At 36.2% G+C, this 22,104-nt stretch overlaps 1 protein-coding gene across 1 annotated transcript; it reads left to right on the top strand.

Annotated features, from left to right (window-relative positions):
• The first annotated feature begins 397 nt into the window (after positions 1 to 397).
• Positions 398 to 7,495, top strand: CSN3 (casein kappa). Its single transcript, XM_061145230.1, has 3 exons — positions 398 to 454; positions 5,609 to 5,641; positions 7,013 to 7,495. Exons 1-3 carry the CDS (start codon positions 398 to 400, stop codon positions 7,493 to 7,495), a joined length of 573 nt encoding a protein of 190 aa, XP_061001213.1.
• Positions 7,496 to 22,104: the final 14,609 nt, after the last annotated feature.

Here is a 22,104-nt window from a genome sequence, read left to right as displayed (position 1 = left end):
ACTTTTGTGACACTTTCTACTCTCTTTTCTCTAACAGTGATTTGTGTGCATTGCAACTCTTCCTAAAATTCGTGTCACTTGACCAATTCACCTCAACAGTCTCAACACTGACACACACGGCTTTGTTCCTACTAGGTTCTTGGTACATATGAAATGAATATAGCATTAACCTTGTAATGACACATTCAGTAACATAACCAAAAATTAAATTCATTTATTTCCTACCATTTGGTTTTTCTAAAGCTTTTGATAAAATAGATTTCTCACATTGGCTATATCTCCCCCTAAATCTGATTTTTCCCACCCTTAAACCAAAGAAAGCATTGCTCCAAATCACTCCTAAATTAGCAGCAACAGATCCTGTTAATGTAATGTTTTTAATTTAATTTTAGGTGCAATGATGAAGAGTTTTTTCCTAGCTGTGACTATCCTGGCATTAACCCTGCCATTTTTGGTGAGTTAATTTCATTTAATCAGTTTGTATCAAAAATTCTTTTCAAATTTATTTAAGGGCTTTAATTGTGTAAATTTCTAAATACAGTTATATTTTATAGAACAAAATAGCTGCACAAGTAATTTATGTTTACATTTGTTTTTTCTTATTAAAGTCATATTCTTCTGGATATTCTTCTGGTTTCTAGAAATAAAGAAATCACATTTTATCATCTAGAGAAAACCTTTAAAATTCTCATATGATAGAGAAAATACATTTGGGGGAAAATCCTGAAAATATTTTTAAATTATAATATGCGCTTAAAATAATTCAAAAAAAATAAATATATAAACCATAGACGAAGATCAGAAATGTTTTTAATTAAATTCTTATTTCATGCAAAGTCCAATTTGCTTAGGAACTAAATCCTTAAAATATTAGGACCTTGCTTAAGTTTTTTTACCAATTTCAAATAACTGGACATGTACTTTTAATATTTAAATGTACTGTAACTTTTGTTATAATATTTACATTGTGTCAACTTCCTCTCAGGGATTATATCTATAATAACACCTCTTTGATTTTTTAGGCAAACCTCTGAAAGCATCAGATGTTTATTTTCCTGTTCTTACTGTTGGCAAATAAGTTCCTGGGATCCCCAAATGAACATGAAAATAAAACAGACCAATAGCCAAATCAATGAGGAAAACTAATCAAAAAAATTAAAAGAAAAAAATCCCAAACCTTTTTGATGTTACATGTAATTACACTACATTACAGCATGTAATTCAAGAAAATGCCTGAAAATCATAGAGTTATTTATGGATACAATCCCTGAGAGGGAGTTGACAGAATATGAAGATTATAACAAAAGTTACAATATATTTGAATGTTAAGCATACATATTAAGTTATTTGAAAATGGTTTTAAAAAACAAAAGCTTAAACAAGATCCTAATATTTTAAGAATTTAGTCTCTAAACAGACTGCAGTTTGTGTGAGATAGGAATTTAATTAAAAACATTATACATTACCATGTGTAAAATTAGATAGCCAGTGGAAATTTGCTATATGATGCAGGGAGCTCAAACCTAGGGCTCTGTGACAACGTAGAGGGGTAGGACTGGGTGGGAGGTGGGAAGGAGGGCCAAGAGGGAGGGGACATAACATACCAAAGGCTGATTCATGTTGACCTATGGCAGAAACCAACACAAAATTGTAAAGCAATTATCCTCCAATTAAAAATAAACAAATTTAAATTTTTAAATATCTGATGCATTATGTCCTCCTCTTGTTCTGATGGGTGGGGCCATGCTCAATAAATCTTTAATCCAATTTCCTGTTGATGGGCAGGGCTGTGTTCCCTCCCTGTTGTTTGACCTGAGGCCAAACTATGGAGGAGGTAATGAAGATAATGGGACCTCCTTCAAAAGGTCCCATGCACACACTGCTACACTCAGTGCCCCCAGCCTGCAGCAGGCCACCACTGACCGATGCCTCCGCCAGAGACTCCTGGACACTCACAGGCAAATCTGGGTCAGTCTCTTGCGGGGTCACTGCTGCTTTCCCTTAGGTCCTGGTGCACACAAGCTTTTGTTTGTGCCCTCCAAGAGTCTGTTTCCTCAATCCTGTGTAAATTCTGGAGGCTCTATGGTGGGATTAATGGTGACCTCCTCCAGGAGGGCTTATGCCATACCCAGGTCTACTGCACCCAGAGCTCCTGCCCTGCAGCAGTCAACTGCTGACCTGTACCTCCGCAAGAGACATTCAAACAAAGTTCTGGCTCAGTATCTGTGGGGTCTCTGGGTCCTGGTGCATACCAGGTTTATTTGAGCCCTCCAAGCATCTCTGGCGGGTATCGGGTTTGATTCTAAATGCTGTTTCACCCCTCTACCATCTTGCTGGGGTTTCTCCTTTGCCCTTGGACATGAGGTATCTTTCCTCGGTGGGATCCAACATTCTCTTGTCAGTGGTTGATAGCAGCGAGTTGAAATTTTGGAGTTCTTGCAGGAGAAGATGAGCACAAGTCCTCTTACTCTGTAACAAGTGACTTCTACTCTACAACAAACTGTGGAAAATTCATAAAGAGATGGGAATACCAGACCACCTGACCTGCCTCCTGAAAAATCTGTATGCAGTTCAAGAAGCAACAGTTAGAACTGAACATGGAACAACAGACTGGTTCCAAATCAGGCAAGGAGTACATCAAGGCTGTATATTGTCGCCCTGCTTATTAACTTATATGCACAGTACATCATGAGAAATGCTGGGCTGGATGAAGCGCAAGCTGGAATCAAGACCTCCAGGAGAAAAATCAATAACCTCAGATATGCAGATGACACCACCCTTATGGCAGAAAGCAAAGAACTGAAGAGCCTCTTGATGAAAGTGAAAGAAGAGAGTGAAAAAGTTGGCTTAAAACTCAACAGTCAGAAAACTAAGATCATGGCATATGTCCCATCACTTCATGGCAAATAAATGGGGAAATAATGGAAACAGTGACAGACTTTATTTTGGGGGGTTCCAAAATCACTGCAGCCATGAAATTAAAAGACACTTGCTCCTTGGAAGAAAAGCTATGACCAACCTACACAGCATATTCAAAAGCAGAGACATTACTTTGCCAACCAAGGTCTGTCTGGTGAAAGCTATAGCTTTTCCAGTAGTCATGTATGGATGTGAGAGTTGGGCTATAAAGAAAGCTGAGTGCCAAAGAACTGATGCTTTTGAACTGTGGTGTTGGAGAAGACACTTGATAATCCCTTGGACTGCGAGGCGATCCAACCAGGCTGTCCAAAAGGAAATCAGTCCTGAATATTCATTGGAAGGACACATTCTGAAGCTGAAGCTCCAATACTTTGGCCATCTGATGCGAAGAACTGACTCATTGGAAAAGACCCTGATGCTGGGAAAGACTGAAGGCAGGAGAAGGGGATGACAGAGGATGAGATGGTTGGATGGCATCATCGACTTTGGACATGAGTTTAAGTAAATTCCGAGAGTTGGTGATGGACAGGGAAGCCTGGTGTACTGCAGTCCACAGGATCAAAGAGTCAAACACGACTGAACGACTGAACTAAACTGATAACCTCCTCTTAAATTGTAAAATTTGGAACAGCACTTGTCCTTGTTTCATAATTCATTTATTATTAAATTTAGTTTTACTTTCAAGTTATTATCTCTTAAATAATTCTATTTGATAAATTCTTAGAGTCTTTTCAAAAATTTGAATTACTATGACCTTCACATTTCTTTTCTTCCTTTCTTCTTTAAAAGTTGATTTTATTGTGGCCACCTGCATATTTAGAACTTGGGCTTTCTCTTGACGGATAGAGGTTAAAGTTTAAATCAGAAAGTGATTCACAACTACCTGACCTCTGAAAACATCTTCTTGAACTATCTGAGTCAGTGCTAGCCCCAAATTCTCCTTCCTGTCTTCACAAACTACAAGCCCCATGGATATGAACAAATAATTCAAAAGAAGAATGAAAGTTTATATAATTTTTACCATCCAATCTTATTATACAATCTTATTTACCCAATTAAAATCATACAACTTATTACAGCAATGTTGTAGCATCTTTTATGTGCTAAATGTATTCCTTCTCTCCAAAATATAAATAGCTAAGATAATATTTATTACTAGCAATTACAAGATGAACTGCACAATCTTATAGCTTATTGGTGGCATTATAAATTGGTGTATCTTTACTGTACAGCAGTTTAATAATTTCTATCAAAGACTTTTTCCCCCAAAATCATATTTTTGAAAGACTGCTTTAAGAAATCACTGAAAACTATTTAAAAGGCCATTGACATCTGGGCTTCCCTGGTGTCTCAGATGGTAAAGAATCTGCCTGCATGCAGGCAACCCAGTTTTCATCCTTGGATTGGGACGATTCCCCCAGAGAAGGGAGTGGCTACCCACTCAAGTATCTTACCTGGAGAATTCCATGGACAGGGGAGCCTGGTGGGCTACAGTCCATAGGTCTTTTTAAAAGCCCATTGATATCTATCCAGATGTTATCCATGTCTGTATTTATAATAAAAACATTTTTTTATAAACCTTTAAAGGTTAACAATAAAGAACAAACATTTCATGACATAAGCATTGATTGGCTTTCAACTTTGAATATGCAAGTATGAAAACTGAGGTGATGGAAAAATGATATGAGATCATACATCTTTTAAAAAATTTAAGATACAAGATACTAAAATGAACATATACCAGGAATACACAATGCATGTAGACTGGTAGTATATTCAAATCTATATCTAAACTTTCAGGATTTTTTAGTGTAGGCAAACTTTCAATATTAGTATAACTTTTTAAATTTTAAACTAATGACTTAATAAATTTAGAGGTAAATAAGTCCCTGTCTTAACACACTCTGTATTTTATCATTTTTTAAAAATCTCTGATATCCTATACCAACAACTTCCTAAAGGTTTATAGGATCTTTTATATACCAGGGATATGTGTGAAAAGTCTTAAACTAGAACTGTCATCTTAAAACTATTTACCATTATGAATTCACCTTTCGTAAGTTTTAAAGTTTCAGATAGACATGCCTGGAAACTACTTTCTCACTCCTGATTTCCTATGCATGTTAGATTCCAGAACTAAGAAAAGTACTAAACATACATAATTTTTAAATGCTATTATTTATATAACATTTATATACCAGTGTTATGCTAGAGGCAATTTTTTAATCAAGAAAACCTCATAAATCATCTTAGGAGAGCAGAAACAGAAAAAATATGCTCAATTCTCCTCTTATTTTTAGCAATATATATTCAATACAAATTGAATATAGGTTGTTCATGTTCTTCATTTAATCAATATCATATATAGTTGTTGGTACAGAGATCAACTGATCATACTCTTTTCAATCTTGAATTTTTCTCCCAAATAGTGATTTTTAAGAACAACTTAACCATGGGGCTCATTATTGCTATTTTAGTTAGCATGTATCTGTCATTTCTTGAGGGCTTCACAGACTATAGATTAGATAACCTAGAAAAGTGTTTTATAATATTTTACAATACTAAAATAAAAACAAGAAAAACATGTTTTGTCTTTTTTATAAAAGATATTTTAAAATCATAAAAACTAGACTCTATCATGCTTTTGTTCTAACTTCTTAATTCCAATTCTTTCTCTGAATCTCACCAGGTTGCCCAGGAGCAAATCCAGGAACAACCAACAGTAAGTTTGTTTCCAGTAGAGATATGAATCCAAAGCATAAAATTCTGCAAAGTTTAATGATATTAAAATGCCTTCTAACTAAAGATTAAGTAAATATTTAAACTACATAAAATAATTGAATAATCTTTGTAAAATTTCAGCAACCAATCATGTGAATCAACATCAATGTTTACCTGAAAATCTTGGTATCACTATACAGACCTAGTCATGTTGATTTTCATAGTATTTAGCAACATGAGAACACCTTCTCAGAATTCAATACTGGGAAAACAATGAAAACAAAAGCAAAGCTTAATATTTCTTCTACTTTTGAAGAAATGGGGAATGATCCCTCTCTGACACATCTTCGGATGCTTCTCAGACACTTGTATTTACTTCCCCCAGTTTGTTTGAATGAATACCTTTAAATATGTCTTCTTTCATGAGAAAGCCTTGCTTTGAGATATAATTTCATTAATTTGTTTCTATTCATAAGGGAAGATCTAATGATTTTCTATTTTATAACTGTACCTAATTAATATTAACTAACTAATTAATTAACAGAGACAATCAATTAGTATAATTAATTATAATATAATCATATATAATATTAATATATCAGTATACAATATACATAATTTAGTTCAGTTCAGTCGCTCAGTTGTGTCCGACTCTTTGTGACACCATGAATCGCAGCATGCCTGCACCTAATTAAAATGTTTTATGACTGCACCTAATTAATAGAACTGTGGCAAATAAAAATGGAAAACTTCCTAACTGATCTTTAATGGATAAAAGTAAGCAGAAAAAAAAAACCCAACATATAAACCCAGGAATTCAAATCACATTAATTTTATTATTTTGTTAGAATTTGTTTAGAAAAAATGCACCCTTAGCCTAATCCCTAGATAAATAAAATAAAAAAGTTACAAACATGTGGTGAGAATATATATATGTATACACACACATATATATGTATACACACACATATATATGGAAAGAGATATACTTTTTTTGTGTGTGTAGTATGCTTGTGTACTGTATGTCAAAGCTCTCTATGAAACTGGTCTAGCTGTGGTACTTATAAAGTGCAAGATTTACTGAGCACTTTTTATATATGCCAAGCTCTGGGCAATGTGGTTTACTTTATGAGCTATCTCATCTAATTTTTTTGAAACTAATGTTATTTTCAATATTTGCTGAAAATCAAGAAGTGGAGGAAGATGTACAAATCCGTATCTTATAAAATAATTTGGTTTCTGGGTTCACTATTCCCAGTGTTGTACTTTCTTAACATCAAATACTGTAACTATTTCAAAAAATTCTGATTTAAAATATCTCTTCACTCTAGCCTACAATAATACCATTCGGCATAATTTATTCTTTTTGCAGGGCTGTGAGAAAGATGAAAGATTCTTCAATGACAAAATAGTCAAATATATCCCAATTCAGTATGCGCTGAGTAGGTATCCTAGTTATGGACTCAATTACTACCAACACAGACCAGTTGCACTAATTAATAATCAATTTCTGCCATACCCATATTACGCAAAGCCAGGTGCAGTTAGGTCACCTGCCCAAATTCTCCAATGGCAAGTCTTGCCAAACACGGTGCCTGCCAGGTCCTGCCAAGCCCAGCCAACTACCATGGCACGTCACCCACACCCACGTTTATCATTTATGGCCATTCCGCCAAAGAAAAATCAGGATAAAACAGACATCCCTACCATCAATACCATTGCTACTGCTGAGTCTACTATTACACCTACCACCGAAGCAATAGTGGACACTGTGGCTACTCAAGAAGCTTCCTCAGAAGTTATTGAGAGTGCACCTGAGGCCAAAACAGACCAAGTTACTTCAACCGTGGTCTAAAAACTCTAAGGAGACATCAAAGAAGACAACGCAGGTAAATGAGCAAAAGACAAAAATGAGTCATAGCCAAGATTCACGGACTGATCAATATAATCGTAACATCTAAACTAGCAGAGGATAAACTAAGTCTGTTACAGAGAAGGCAAAATGGGCTAATTATAACTTACATTTGCTGGTTCTTCAGCACTGATACACTAGATTCTTTCCCAACAAGAAAATTTTAAAATATCTTATTTTACAAAATGAATAAAAAGTGCAGGTTTTATTATTAAACCTTTTTCAACAATTGGTATAATCCTCGAATCTATTAGTTTTATTTTACTCCTGTTCACACACAAAGACAATAAAATACAGTGTCAAACTCATGATTTTTCTTATCTCAAAAATTTGTTTTCAATCATATAGGATTTGAGTTTAAATACATTTTAATGGTATACCAGTGTTGTTGCACTCTACTTTTGGTAGGAATAGAATGAAAGGAAACAATATGTTTCACACATAGCATTTTATCTCAGGCATCACTTCTGAAAGGATGTATAAGGTTAGGCACCCAAATTTCTCCTACTGTAAGGTAATCCCATGGAAAATTTTTAATTTTTAACTTATAAAGCACCTACTTATTAAAAGGAAACTTTCAGAACTTTAAATATAATGTAAAATATGTCTATTGAATCCAAAATAATTTAAAACATATGAAGAAGTTAAACAGAAAGATCAATAAGATAGAAAATAACTAAAGATTGTGAAATAATTTAGGAAGAAAGTGACAAAATTTTGAGGGTCTAGGCAACAAATACTTTCATCACACTGTCTACATGATTTTTGGTTTAAAATGAAGTCAGCGTGATATAATGGTAATAGCATCAGATCAGAGAAGGCTGCTTCTTCTGTTGTGTGACTTTAAGCAAGTCATTACTCTCTCTGAAGAGTCATCACTCTTTCTTTTTCTCATAATTTTGGTTGCTATGAGATTCAAATGAGAAAGCATATTGTGAATGAGTTGTGAAAAGTGATGAATCTGTGAAATATAATGCTCTAGAAAAGATGAAGCAAAATTAGTAAATATTAAAATTTACTTTCAACTAAAATATCAAGTCCTTACTAAATTATCAAAACTACATAACAATCTCAGTTTAATCCTGTAGCAGCCATATGGAATGGATTATATTACCATCTTGAATCCACAAATGGAAAAAAAAAAAAAAGCTATGGATCAAATTGCTACAGCTGAAAGTTCAAAACTGGAAACCAAATTAAACCTGCTTGATTTCAAATAGTAAGGCTTAATTAGTACATCTGCTATTTCCATATGGGCTAATTTGTTATAACAAAAAATAAAAACAGAAAATATACTCTAATTTTCCAAGATCAGCATATGTGTAAATTTTAATACTGAGTTTGTGTTTAATAGGACATCTGGTAAGAAAGAGAAGATAATAAGCTGATAAATCTTTGACTCATTAAAATTTCAAAAAGAAAATGAAAAAATTAATGGACACAAAATGAAAACAAGTAATTGAGTATGCAACTGTCTATTTTATTGATATGAATACATTATTATATGATTGTTTTTAATAAAATAATCATTATCTCAATAGTTAACATTTGTTCAAAACTCAAGAACCTAGATTCCTAAGTTAAAACCACACGGTGTAAGATCACTTATAAAAAAAGTATATATAGGACTGTGTCTTTCTGTGGATATTAGATGAAGACAATTATATCAGTTCACTATGTGGTGAATTTAAATATTTAAATTTATACATTTAGTTAGATAAACTCCTTACATACAGACATAAAGCAAATCGTGGAAGCTAAATAAAATACATATCATGAGAACTGTTAGCACATTGTGAACTAAATCTCTAAATTGTCATTTTTATAGGTCTAGCTGAAACCAAATGACTACTTCAAACTTTCCTCTGGCCAGTTGTCCGCCTTCAGTGAAGAAAGAACATGATTTTCACAGATCCAGCTCCTTTCTCGTCTCCTCTTACATTTTACGTTTATGTCGCATTTAGTTTTTTGATTCCTGCATAATAAAGCCAATCGAATGCAATGGATCTCTTAACTTGAAAAGAGTCTGTGAATACACCTCAGGGGTATTTGAAACTTTGAAATTCCAAGGTAAATTTAGTGTGATTTTGGAAATACACATTTAATTGAAGGCAAAGCTCATAATTTCATCTGATTCTCAAAGTGGTCCACTCATTAACACCATCTTCTGCAGGATGATATGGGAAAATCTAAATTTATGGCTAAGTCATTGGGGTCAGAGGAGAACTAAGCTATAGTGTTCAACTCTTAGAAGACCACGAAGCGATTCTTGAGCAGCCTAGAGAGAGAGAACGAGAACTCTAGAGTTAGCATTAAGTGCCCAAAAGTAATGCCAATTTTAGTCTAGAGCATTCCCAAAGGCAAATTCCCAGGCTCAAAGTCCTTAACATTCCTACCAAATAAAATAACTCTCTACTTTCAGATTCTTATTTTTTTTTAATTAACACTAATAGGGGCTTCCCTGTGACACAATAAATCCTTCAACTACAATTTCCATTTTAAGAAAATACATTGGTGAGTTGGTTATTTTGGATTTGGATAAATTACTTTCAGAGGTAAAGTCCATTTCTGCAAAGGTAGTTTATATGAGAAATTATGTCTTTAGCACGGAAAATAAATGAGATCTGGAGGGTCACACACAGTCATTCATTTATCAGTTATTTGCCAAATGCCCACTATGAGAATGCAGCATGTTTCCTCCCTACCTCTAGGACCTCATGGTCTAGTGAGAAATAGAAAAGCATCTTATTATTCAGTCTTGCAGAACAGCCTTATCTGAAAGTTCTCAGGTCTTCCAAAACACAGTTATAAGTTATATAATATTATATATATATTATATTATATTAATATAATATAATATTAATATATTATAAAATTTACCACTTTTTAAAATGTATAAAAAGTTTTCACACACATAAAACTCTTAATCTTCACTGCTAACCTCTTGAAATAGCTTCGTATTGATCCTCATTTTGTATGAAAGTGTTGAAAAGTGAAGTGTTAGTTGCTCAGTCCTGTCGGACTCTTTGTGACCCTATGGACTCTAGCCCTCCAAACTCCTCTGTCCATGGGATTCTCCAGGCAAGAATACTGGAGTGGGTTGTCACAGCCTCCTCCAGGGGATCCTATCAATCCAGTGATTGAACCTGAGTCTCCTGCATCTCCTGCATTGCAGGTGGCTTCTTTATCATCTGAGCCACACTTTAGTTAAATGTACAGTGAAAATTTATAGGCTTTAGATTTGGATAGAACTGAATTAAAGTTTTGCTCAAAATTCCTTTCTTAACTGTGTGACTCTGGGTAATAAATGAGGTGGAAAGTAACATTTTTTGATTTACTGATACATGTGTCAGGCTCTCTATAAAAGATTTTACAGGTTTTACTGTATTTCACATAGGACTCTCTTAAAGAGGCTCTATCATTATGTTCACATATAAAGGAAGAAACTGAGGCCCAGAGAGATTAAGTATTAATAATTTGCCCGAGAACAAAAATCCACTAAATGGTACAGTTTTGTTTTGAACTCTAGCAATTCAATCTATCAGACTTTGTTATCTGACTACTAGAACACACAACCTTGAGTCTGAGACATTCATGATAATACCCTCCATTAACTGGGCATTCAATAAATTTTAATGCCTTATCCATAAAGAACATTCACAAGGTAAAGTTAAATTTCATGATCTTACTATTACTACCTTCCTACTTCCTCTAGCCCTATTAGATCCTCATACTGTTCAGTCCAATGACTCAGAAACAAACCTTGATGGCTTTAGCTGCATTATCATCAACACCAACACTTGCTTGAAGCTGCTGAAATCCTTTGGGTCATTCATATCACATTAGCAAAATTGGTCTCCTTGGTTTAGATAGCACATCCTTAAGAAAAACTTTCCCCAACTTCTAATACCAACCACTTCACACATGTGCTACCACAGCACCGTTTCCATACCAGTTCCCCTGTTACACCTGCCTGTCCAGCTCTTCTGCTGGGAGGTAAGCCCTATGAGCCCCGTAACTATGTTCTCTCACCACCGTCTCTCTAAAGTAAGACCCAATACACTGTTTGAAGTGAAAGTGTCAGTCGCTCGGTCATGTCTGACTCTTGCAACCCCATGGACTATAATCCACCAGACCTCCTGTCCATGAAATTCTCCAGGCAAAAATACTGGAGCAGGTATCCATTACCTTCTCCAGTAATCTTCTCAACCTAGGGATAGAACCCAAGTCTCCTGCATTGCAGGCGGATTCTACACTATCTGAGCCACCAGGGAAACCCCAATTCATTGTATGTGCTGTGCTGTGCTTAGTCACTTCACTCTTTGTGACCCCATGGACTGTAACCCTCCAGGCTCCTCTGTGCATGGGATTCTCCAGGCAAGAATACTGCAGTGGGTTGCCATGCCCTCCCCCAAGAGATCTTCCTGACCCAGGGATCGAACCTGCGGTTCCCGTGGCTCCTGCATTACAGGCAAATTCTTTACCGCTGAGCCACACTGTATAATAGAAGCTAAATAAAGTCACTGAGTACGCTAAAGCCTTTAACTGTGTGGATCACAACAAACTCTGGAAAATTCTAAAAGAGATGGGAATATCAGACCTCCTTACCCAACTCCTGAGAAACACGTACACAGGGCTAGAAGCAATAGTTAAGAGTTGGACATGGAACAATGAACTGGTTCAAAATTGGGAAAGGAGTACGTCAAGGCTGTATATTGTTGCCCCACTTATTTAACTTATATGCAGAGTACATCATGAAAAATGCTGGACTGGAAGGCTCACAAGCTGGAATTAAGATTGCCTAGAGAAATATTAGCAACCTCAGATATGCACACTAACAGCAAAAAATGAAGAGCAATTAAAGAACTCTTGAAGAAGGTGAAAGAGGAGAGTGGGAAAACTGGCTTAAAACTCAAAATTCAAAAAACTAAGATCATGGCATCTGGGGCCCATCACCTCATGGAAAATAGATGGAGAAAAAGTAGAAGCAGCGACAGATTTTATTTTCTTGGGCTCCAAAATCACTGCAGACAGTGACTGCAGCCATGAAATTAAAACACACTTGCTCCTTGTACACCTATGACTGATCCATGTTGATTTTTGGCACAAAACAACACAATTGTATAGCAATTATCCTTCTTTCAAAAAATAAATAAATTTCTTTAAAAACTATGACAAACCTAGAAAGCATATTAAAAAGCAGAGACATTACTTAGCTGACAAAGGTCCATATAGTCAAAATTTTTCCAGTAGTCATTCACAGATAGAGAATTGGACCACAAAGAAGGCTGAGTGCCAAAGAATTGATGCTTTCAAATTGTGGTGCTATAGAAAACTCTTGAGAGTCCCTCGGACAGAAAGGAGATTAAACCAGTGAATACCTAGAGGAAATCAACCTTGACTACTCACTCATTGGAAGGTCTGACGCTAAAGGTGAAGCTCCAATACTTTGGCCACCTGATACAAAGAGCTGACTCATTGGAAAAGACCCTGATGCTGGAAAAGATTGAGGGCAGGAGGAAAAGGGGGTAACAGAGGATGAGATGGTTGGATGGCATCATAGACTCAATGGACATGAGTTTGAGCAAACTTCAGGATATAGTGAAGGACAGGGAAGCCTGGTGTGCTGCAGTTCATGGGATTGCAAAGAGTTGGACATGACTGAGCGACTGAACAACATTTGCTAAACAAATGAGTAAGTAAAGAAATAAAACTGTTGTTAATAACTGAAATTAAAATACCCATTTAATAGAATTAAATAATCTAGAATTTTCTTTACCAAAATCCAGGAGGGAAAATGTTAACCTTAGCAGTTTATTATTGATCATAAACCAAACTACCAAAGACCAATTTTGAACTCAAAAGGAAATTACTGAAAATCATAATACCAATCACAGCAATATAAAAGGGTAAAGAGAGAATGTTTTTATAATTTAATCTCAATTTTCAAGGAAAGAAAGCTGAATGTCATCAGAATGCTAACCAAATTGTTGTATCAATATTATGTATTATCTTAACCCTAATACACTATTTAGAAAAAGGAAATGATGGCATATCCTTTCCCTAATCTTCCTAATGTGATAAACTGAATGGTGACCAGATGCCAATATTATTGGAATGAAGGCCATAAACCTAATAATCTAGACTGATGAACAAAAACAGATCAAGTGCACTCTTTTTATGTGTATATTTTATTAGAGTATATTAAGAAATCCAGAAACTCTTGAAGGCAAGATTAAAGTCCTAAAAATAACCCTGTGCCGACAAAAATAAGTTAAATAATTGATTAATTAATAAATTAAAAGTAAAGTCTTAAGCACCCCTATAAAATTAATATTTGGCACCAATATAGTTACTATATTTAAAAGTTATTCTTTTGATTAATTAATTACAAAACACCTATAACCATTGTTGGGATGGTTAAGACAAGAACCCTAAAGAATAAAACTTTGATGTACTTCATGTCACAGAAACAACAAATTTTTATCTAATCATTTCAAGTCATAGTACAAATGATAAAAATTTTATAAGGAATAAAATTACTTTCTTTTTCCTAAGAAAAGATGTAACTAAAATGTAATATTTCCACGGAAGAATACACACAAGCAACTGATTTTGTCAACAGGCTTGACTTTCTTTTAATCAGTATTAACCCTTGCCAAAAGGAATCTTATTAAAGCTTTCTCAGTCTATCCTCAAAAGAAAATAAGTAGGAGGGACATTCAGGGACAAAAGGTTTATTTATTCAAAAGGTTCTCACTAGTTTTACTTTGGAGATGACTACCAGAGAAGAATCAGTGAGGTTAAGAGAAGATTAAAAACTGACCAGAAACCAGAGGAGAAACTCCTTCTAAGGTATCTGTGCAGATAAGATTGGGACATAGATTTTCCTTTTCTGGCTCCAAGTTTTCCATAGTTTGGACATAAATGTAATAGATAAACTAATCATTGAAATTATCTGCTGACTTAGATTGAGATTTTCTTAGATTGATATTGAGAATTTCTAAGACGATTAAACAACTTGCTCTTAGTGACTGATTATACCCACTGAAAGTGGGTGAATTCCACTCACTTTCATTGTCTGCAGTTTAATCAAAGCTTAGTTCTATGAATTACTCAAGTTCTATGGCTGAATAGCAGCTTTTAATAAAATGCAACTTAAGCAAAAAAAAAAAAAATCACAAGGCAAACTTGTCTTTGTTGAGTAATAAAATACTATATTAAGAATGCTTCAGTCCACCTAGGACACTTTCTGGTGATAAAGGGATGCAGACTTCACCACTAGCCTTGACCCTTCAGGCTTTTATGGAAGCATTGGCTTTAACATCCTAAAATTGTGATTAAAATTTTTTAACCTAAAAACTTTTTTAAAAATAGTTTTTGCTTTAATAATGAGTTTCTTCTTATAATAAAAGTATTAAGCTGTTAACCCCAGTGATTCTAAATTATGCTCATGTGTCTGTATGTGTGAGTCACTCAGTCGTGTCCGACTCTTTGAGACCCCATGGACTGTAGCTGGCCAGGCTCCTCTGTCCACGGAATTCTCCAGGAAAGAATATTGGAGTGGATTGCCATTCCCTTCTCCAGGGGATCTTCCTGACCCAGGAATTGAACCCAGGTCTTCTGCTTTGCAGGAAGACTCTTTATCATCTGAGCCACCAAGGAAGCCCTGGTATATAATATAAAGCCCTGGTGTATAATAGAATAGAATAGAATATATATTATACATATTGTGCATAATTTATGCATGTATTTATTTATATATATGTGTGTGTTAGTCACGCTTACATAATTATGCTCATATTATTACATATAAATAATGCAGAAAGCTCCTGAGTAGCTAGCAAGTTATTTAGTGAAGTATTGCTCTCTGAGAGGTCTTAATATCATAATTTACCAAAATAAATATGGATTTGAATAATCTGTTATCACTACACAATTAGGTATTGATTGTCTTTATTATTATTTCTTGCTAGGGTCCATAAAGAAAACATGAATGCTCTTATCTTGTCTATGATTATCTTGAACCTTACTACATTCTTCTTGGTAAGTTTTCAGTACCGGTCAACAGGTAATTTTCTTTTCATTTAGAAAAAGATAAAGATGTTCATAGCAATTATATGCCACAAAAACATCTCAGAGTGAGACATCAATGTGCTTGCAACCAGAATAATTCATACTGTGTTGCCTTTAAAAAATGTACCATGAACTTTATTATATTTCTTTCTATATATTCATACAATGAGGATATATATATATATTACACATACACATATATATCAATCAGAAATTTATGTTCACACACAAGTGTGTACCCAGATGTTTTTATGGATTTTTATGTACCCAGACATACTATTCATAATTGCCAAAATCTGGAAGCAACCAAATTGTCTTTTTGTGGTGACTGAATAAATAAACTGGTATATTCATGTAGTGGAATATTTTTCTGCACATAAAAAAAAAAATAAAGAGAGTTACTAAATCATGAAAAAAACACAATGGAATCTTAAATTCATACTACTAAATAAAAGGAACTAATCTGAAAAGGCTATATATTGTTTGATTCCAATTATATCACATTCTAGAAAAAAACAAAACTATAAAGCCAGAAAAAATATCAGTGCTTGCCAGGGATTAGGAGAGATGAATAAGGAGAAAACAGGATTTTTAGGGTAGTGAAGCCTAGAATTTTATAAGATGGTGAATGCATGGTAAATAAATGTAATTATATGTTTGTCTAACTCCATGGAATGTATAAAAGTGAAGTCTAATGTAAACTATAGACTTTGAGTAATATATGTCAATGTAGTTCCATTCCTGACAATAGTGGAGAGACCATGCATATCTAGGCAGGAAGTATATGAGAACTCTGTACCTTCCCCTCAATTTTGCCATCAATCTAAAACTGCTCCATAAAGTAATCTTTTCAAAAAATGTAAATCAAATCTGAAAAAAAATTAATGGCTGTTTTAAAACTTTTACTAGTGAATATTTTAAAATACACTCAATGTGACCTGATGCCACATATTTAGTTCTTTACTTGTATATTTTTTATTTGCAGTCAAGTGAGAGTCTTAAACCTCATGACCAGTCAAAACGAAAGCTATCAAGGCTTAGTTCACCTGCCGAAACCAGAAAAACAAAACCCCCTCATGTACAAGCTGCATTAAAACAAGCCCAAGCCCAGACATTAAAGCAGCCATCAAACCAGGTTTCACTTACTGGAATTCGACCAAGAGCATCTCCATCTGTTTTATCAAACTCATGTCTGGCATCTGCATTTAAAAAATCTCTGACTTCCCAGTGTACATCCAAGTGCTCATTACCTTTTCAAGATACACTAAAGAAGTCCACCTCTACCAAAAAGCAATTTCTAGCTAACAACACCACACTAAAGCAGCCTCAATCAAAATCAACTTCAGAAAAACAAAATTTAATCCACAAGTCTGCACCCAAACTGACCTTAGGAGACAAGTCTAAGTCCAAACAGTCATCTCTCACCGAGACTGGTATAAAAAGAAAGGAAACGGATAAGCCTAAACCAAAATAGCCAAAAGTTACCAAGTCTACACCCAAACAGACATCATCTTCACCCAATACAGGGAAAAGGTCTTCAGTTGCCAATGCTACACAGAAATCAACTATAAAGACAACAAAACAAAAGACTCCCACTGCCAAACCTGTACTTAGACAGACGTCAGCTTCCCAAGGTGCAATAAGGAGCCATCACGTGCCTAAGTCTAAAAGAGCAAACTCTAAAGTTCCTGAGAGTAACACAAGGCGAGTTGCTTCTAAGTGGTCTCCACCAAACAACTTAACAGGCTCCAGGTCTACTACTACAAGAATTACTAAGTCCACAGACAAAAAGTCTCAAAGATGCAATTATGATGGAAGCCAGAATCTACCTTCCAAAAACAAACAAAGGAAGACGAGACCTTTGTGTTCTGTTAACCGGTCTTCAGGGTATCCAGCATTACCACCTACACGTAAGCATCGTGTGCGAAAACCTCATCCACCACCATCTCGTCCAATAAAATCTCATTCCTCTCGACTTCCGCCTCAGACATCTAAACCTCATAAGCCTTGTCCACATCAACCAAAAAAGCAGCCATCAGAGGTTTCCATAGAAGCAACTACTGCATCACACACAGCACCGGCTACTGCCTTTGCAAACATCGCCAAGACAGCCCCTAGAGGAGCTGATGATATTTCTACTGGCAGGGCTCAAATTACACCTACTGCAAAAGCCCTTACCACCACCCTCCCACCTACTGTCACTAACCCCACATCTCAAGTCACCACCCTGTCTGCTGCTCCCCCCAGCACTGGGCATCAGACAACCACCCTTGAAGGTGATGTAACTGTGGCTGTAACTGATTCTTCCGCTGCTGCCATTGATGAAACCATTTCTGTCATTGAAACCGCTCCTGTTAAAACTGGCACAACTATTCAAGAAACTGCAGTAACTGTGACTGGCCCCGCAGTCACTATAGTGAGCACCAAGAGTGAAACTCACACTGTGACCAACCCTGCCACCGCTACAGAGGTCCTTAAAACCACAACAGCTGCTCCAGGAGCGGACACTGCTACCCTAGGCACTACTCCGCCTGTTACCATTCTCACTTCTGCCCTCCCCAATGCCATCACCGCCACCAGCACAACTTTGCCTGAAAAGGATGTCACCACTCCTGAAGAGTATTTTTATGACACTGAAGATGAGATTGAAGGCTCTGACTATGCATATGGCTCGGAGTCTGCTCAAGATTCCACTGCAGTTCCAGAAACTAATGCCACAGGCCCTGTAACTCCTTCAACTCCAGGGGCCACCCCATTCTGAACCTATAATTGATAACACTATTCAGAAATTTGAGGTAATAGCTACCACACATAGCCCTTGAATATTGATCAAATACCCCAACCAATAATCAAAATTATGTGATAAAATACTGCAAATCTTAGCCATGAAAATATAGCAATTCTTTAAGCATACTGTATTGTTGTTTTTAGTCTTTCTTCTTTATCTATCACCAACACAACAGGTCACATATTTGAAGCACCATAAGAAAAATTGTCACTGCATTTTATTATGATGAAATTCACTTGAAATAGAAATGGAATTTGTCCTTCTTACTTCACTCTAAAAAGTCCTTAATGTCCTAAAAGTAAGATTCCTGAAATCCTCTTAATTCCTTAAGTACTGAAGGATAATTAAAAGGATAAAAGGATAATTTTTTTACTGCATTTTATTCTTATGAGAGGAAATAAACAGTGGAAGGTGTTTACCTATGGAATAATAAGAATATCATATATAAGATATAAGATTTCTGGAAAACTGTGAAAACTAGAAGCAGAGATATTATTCACAGAATCTGGGAACTGAACATGCCTTCTTCCCTTGAATGAATATTTGGCCCTGGTAAATGTCAGGCCTAGCGTGCTGCAGTCCATGGGGTCACAAAAAGTCAGACACGACTTAGCAACTGAACAACAGCAATGTCAGGAGGGTTCCAGAGGCCTGTAAACATGTTTTATGTGAAAAAGACAATTTAAATTATTCCTGAGTTATGAATCACTGGAAGAGCAAAAATGTGCTTCCTAAATCCAGCAAGTCCCTGTCTTGTGTGGACAATGTCACTGGTATCTTTGGGACTGGTCCCTCCCCATCACTGGAACCCATGCACAGACTGGGACTCAAGGGGAAATACATGAGAAATCCTGCCCCTGTTCCCTCTCTCCGTGACCATCACACTTCCTTAAAACCTCTGAGAAAAAAAACAGGAGTCCGATCTAACTTTATAGGCCCTGTATGTCTGTGTGTGTGTATGTGCCAGCAAGTATAAGAGAAAGAAAGAGACTAACTTGTCAATCTAATACTTTCTAGTCAATAACTCACCTGTAAGGCCACATTCATATTTATTAATTCCATTTCACTTCACAAATTCTTTCTTTCCTCCTACAATATGGAGTCAATAGCATAGATATATCAAGAGTGAAGACTCAAAAAAAAAAAAAAAAACAAAGATTATTTGTTTGATATGAGAAAATACAAAAAGACCCAATGATTGTGGTCAAATCAAAGTCAAAGAGAGTTCACAGTAAAGAGGGAAAAATGCCCACATATGTCACTAGTGATGGCACAGTCTAAAATAGAAGAGGAGATTCCTTATAAACAGAGAGACCAGAGTAGTGATCATGGGAGAAAAAGAAAAAGTGTTAATTTAAAAAGTGTTATTTAGATAACTTTTTAGATAACTTTCTCAAATTTTCAAACTTGAACAGCACTTTAAATAAATTAGCTTGCCAGTGTGTAAAACACATTTTAAATGGGAGAAATATAAAAGTCCAGATTGTTTTTCAAAATATGAAAGATCTGGTGGCTTGGGTACACAGTCTGGAGTGATGCCTGTCATCGACAGGAGTGCTACTTGAAGTGGAGCTTCCGAGATGGCTCAGGGGTAAAGAATTCACCTGCCAATGCAGAAGACACGAGTTTGATCCCTGGTTCAGGAAGACACCCTGGAGAAGGAAATGGCAACCCACTCCAGTATTCTTGCCTGGGAAATCCCACGGACAGAGTAGCCTGGTGGGTTACAGCCCTCAGGGTCGAAAAAGAGTCATACATGTCTTAGGGACTAAGACAACAACAACTTGAAGTGTGGTCAGCAAGCTAGCTGCTGTGGATACAAGTTCAAGTCAGAGTGAAGGGCATACATCAGTGTCAATATGCACACTTTCAGCTTCCTTTATGTTTACTAATTTATCCTCTTTTCATCCATTCATCTAGTAGCAAAACTTGCTTTATGACAAAAGCACTGTATTCTGGTGTACCCTCTTCATCTAATCCCCACCAGTATCTGAGTGGTGAACTGTGCTAAGGAACAGCTGCTCTTTGTTCTCATAAATGAAGCATGCTCGCCTCATTCCGCTAGCCTCCACCAAGCTGACTTCACACACCCACTGTTATCTAGGTTCTCTAGGCATTTAAACTTGTAATCCTCACTATTTGCAATGAAATTATTTAAGGTTTTTGAAAAGGAGAGTGAAATTCCTTTAGCTTTGGTTTAGAATTAGGGTAAGAGCTAGTGAAAGCCTAATTGTGAAACTGAGGTAATGATTTTGAGAGATATTAAGGAATCAATACCAGTAAGACTTGGTCATTTATACAGGGTGGAGCAGTGATGACGAAGTAGCTTGCTATTTTCTGGCTTGGATAACCGATGGGACAGCAATATCTCAAAGCAGGATTAAAAGTCAGTGTGCAGGAAAGAAGAATGTACTTTAAGATAAATTACAAACCTAGACAATGTATTAAAAAGCAGAGACATCACTTTGCTGACAACGGTCCATACAGTCAAAGCTATGGTTTTTCCAGTAGCCATGAATGGATTCCCTGATAGCTCAGTTGGTAAAGAGTCCACCTGAAATGCAGGAGACCCCAGATCAATTCCTGAATCAGGAAGATTCTCTGGAGAAGGGATAAGCTACCCACTCCAGTATTCTTGGGCTTTCCTTATGGCTCAGCTGGTAAAAAATTCACCTGCAATCCAGGAGACCTGGGCTCTATCCCTGGGTTGGGAAGATCCCCTGGAGAAGGGAAAAGCTACCCACTCCAGTATTGTGGCCTAGAGAATTCTGTATAGTCCATGGGTTCACAAAGAGTCGGACACGACTGAGTGACTTTCATGCACACACACCTGAATGGATGTGGGAGTTGGACCATAAAGAAGGTTGAGAGCTGAGGAATTGATGCTTTCCAATTGTGGTGCTGGAGAAGACTCTTGAGAGTCTCTTGGACTGCAAGGAGATCAAGACTGCAAGATATCTCTTGCAAGGAGATCAAACTAGTCAATCCTAAAGGAAATGAACTCTGAATATTCATTCAAATGACTGGTGCTAAAGCTGAGGCTCCAATACTTTGGCCACCTGATGCAAAGAACTGACTCATTGGAAAGACACTGAGGCTGGGAGGAGGAGGAGGTGTAAGATGATGAGATTGTTAGATATCATCACTGAGTCAATGGCCATGAATTTCAAGCAAACTCTGGGAGATAGTGGAGGACAGGGGAGCCTGACGTGCTGCAGTCCTTGGGGTTGCAAAGAGTTGGACACAACTTAGCAACTGAACAACAGCAACAATACACATCCCCCCACCCCACCTCCCCACTCTTTGAGACAAATCATACACTTTTGGGTCCTAAAACCTAAGAGCATGTTATAATTTCAAGTGCCCATTGCATGTTCACTAAAATAGGTCATAGATTAGGCCACAAATACAACCTCAAATGTTAAAAACATGGAGATTCTACAACTGGGAATCTCTCTTGCTAGACTGCAACAAACAAAATTAATTATAAAATCGAAAAATAAATGACCAATGGCTGCTATCCAAAAGTCTACAAGCAATAAATGCTGGAGAGGGTGTGGAGAAAAGGGAACCCTCTTACACTGTTGGTGGGAATGCAAACTAGTACAGCCGCTACGGAAAACAGTGTGGAGATTTCTTAAAAAACTGGACATAGAACTGCCATATGACCCAGCAATCCCACTTCTGG

This window comes from Dama dama, chromosome 6 (genome assembly GCF_033118175.1).
Source record: "Dama dama isolate Ldn47 chromosome 6, ASM3311817v1, whole genome shotgun sequence".
Classification (NCBI taxonomy): Eukaryota; Metazoa; Chordata; class Mammalia; order Artiodactyla; family Cervidae; genus Dama; species Dama dama.
This window is presented reverse-complemented; position numbering and strand designations above follow the sequence as displayed.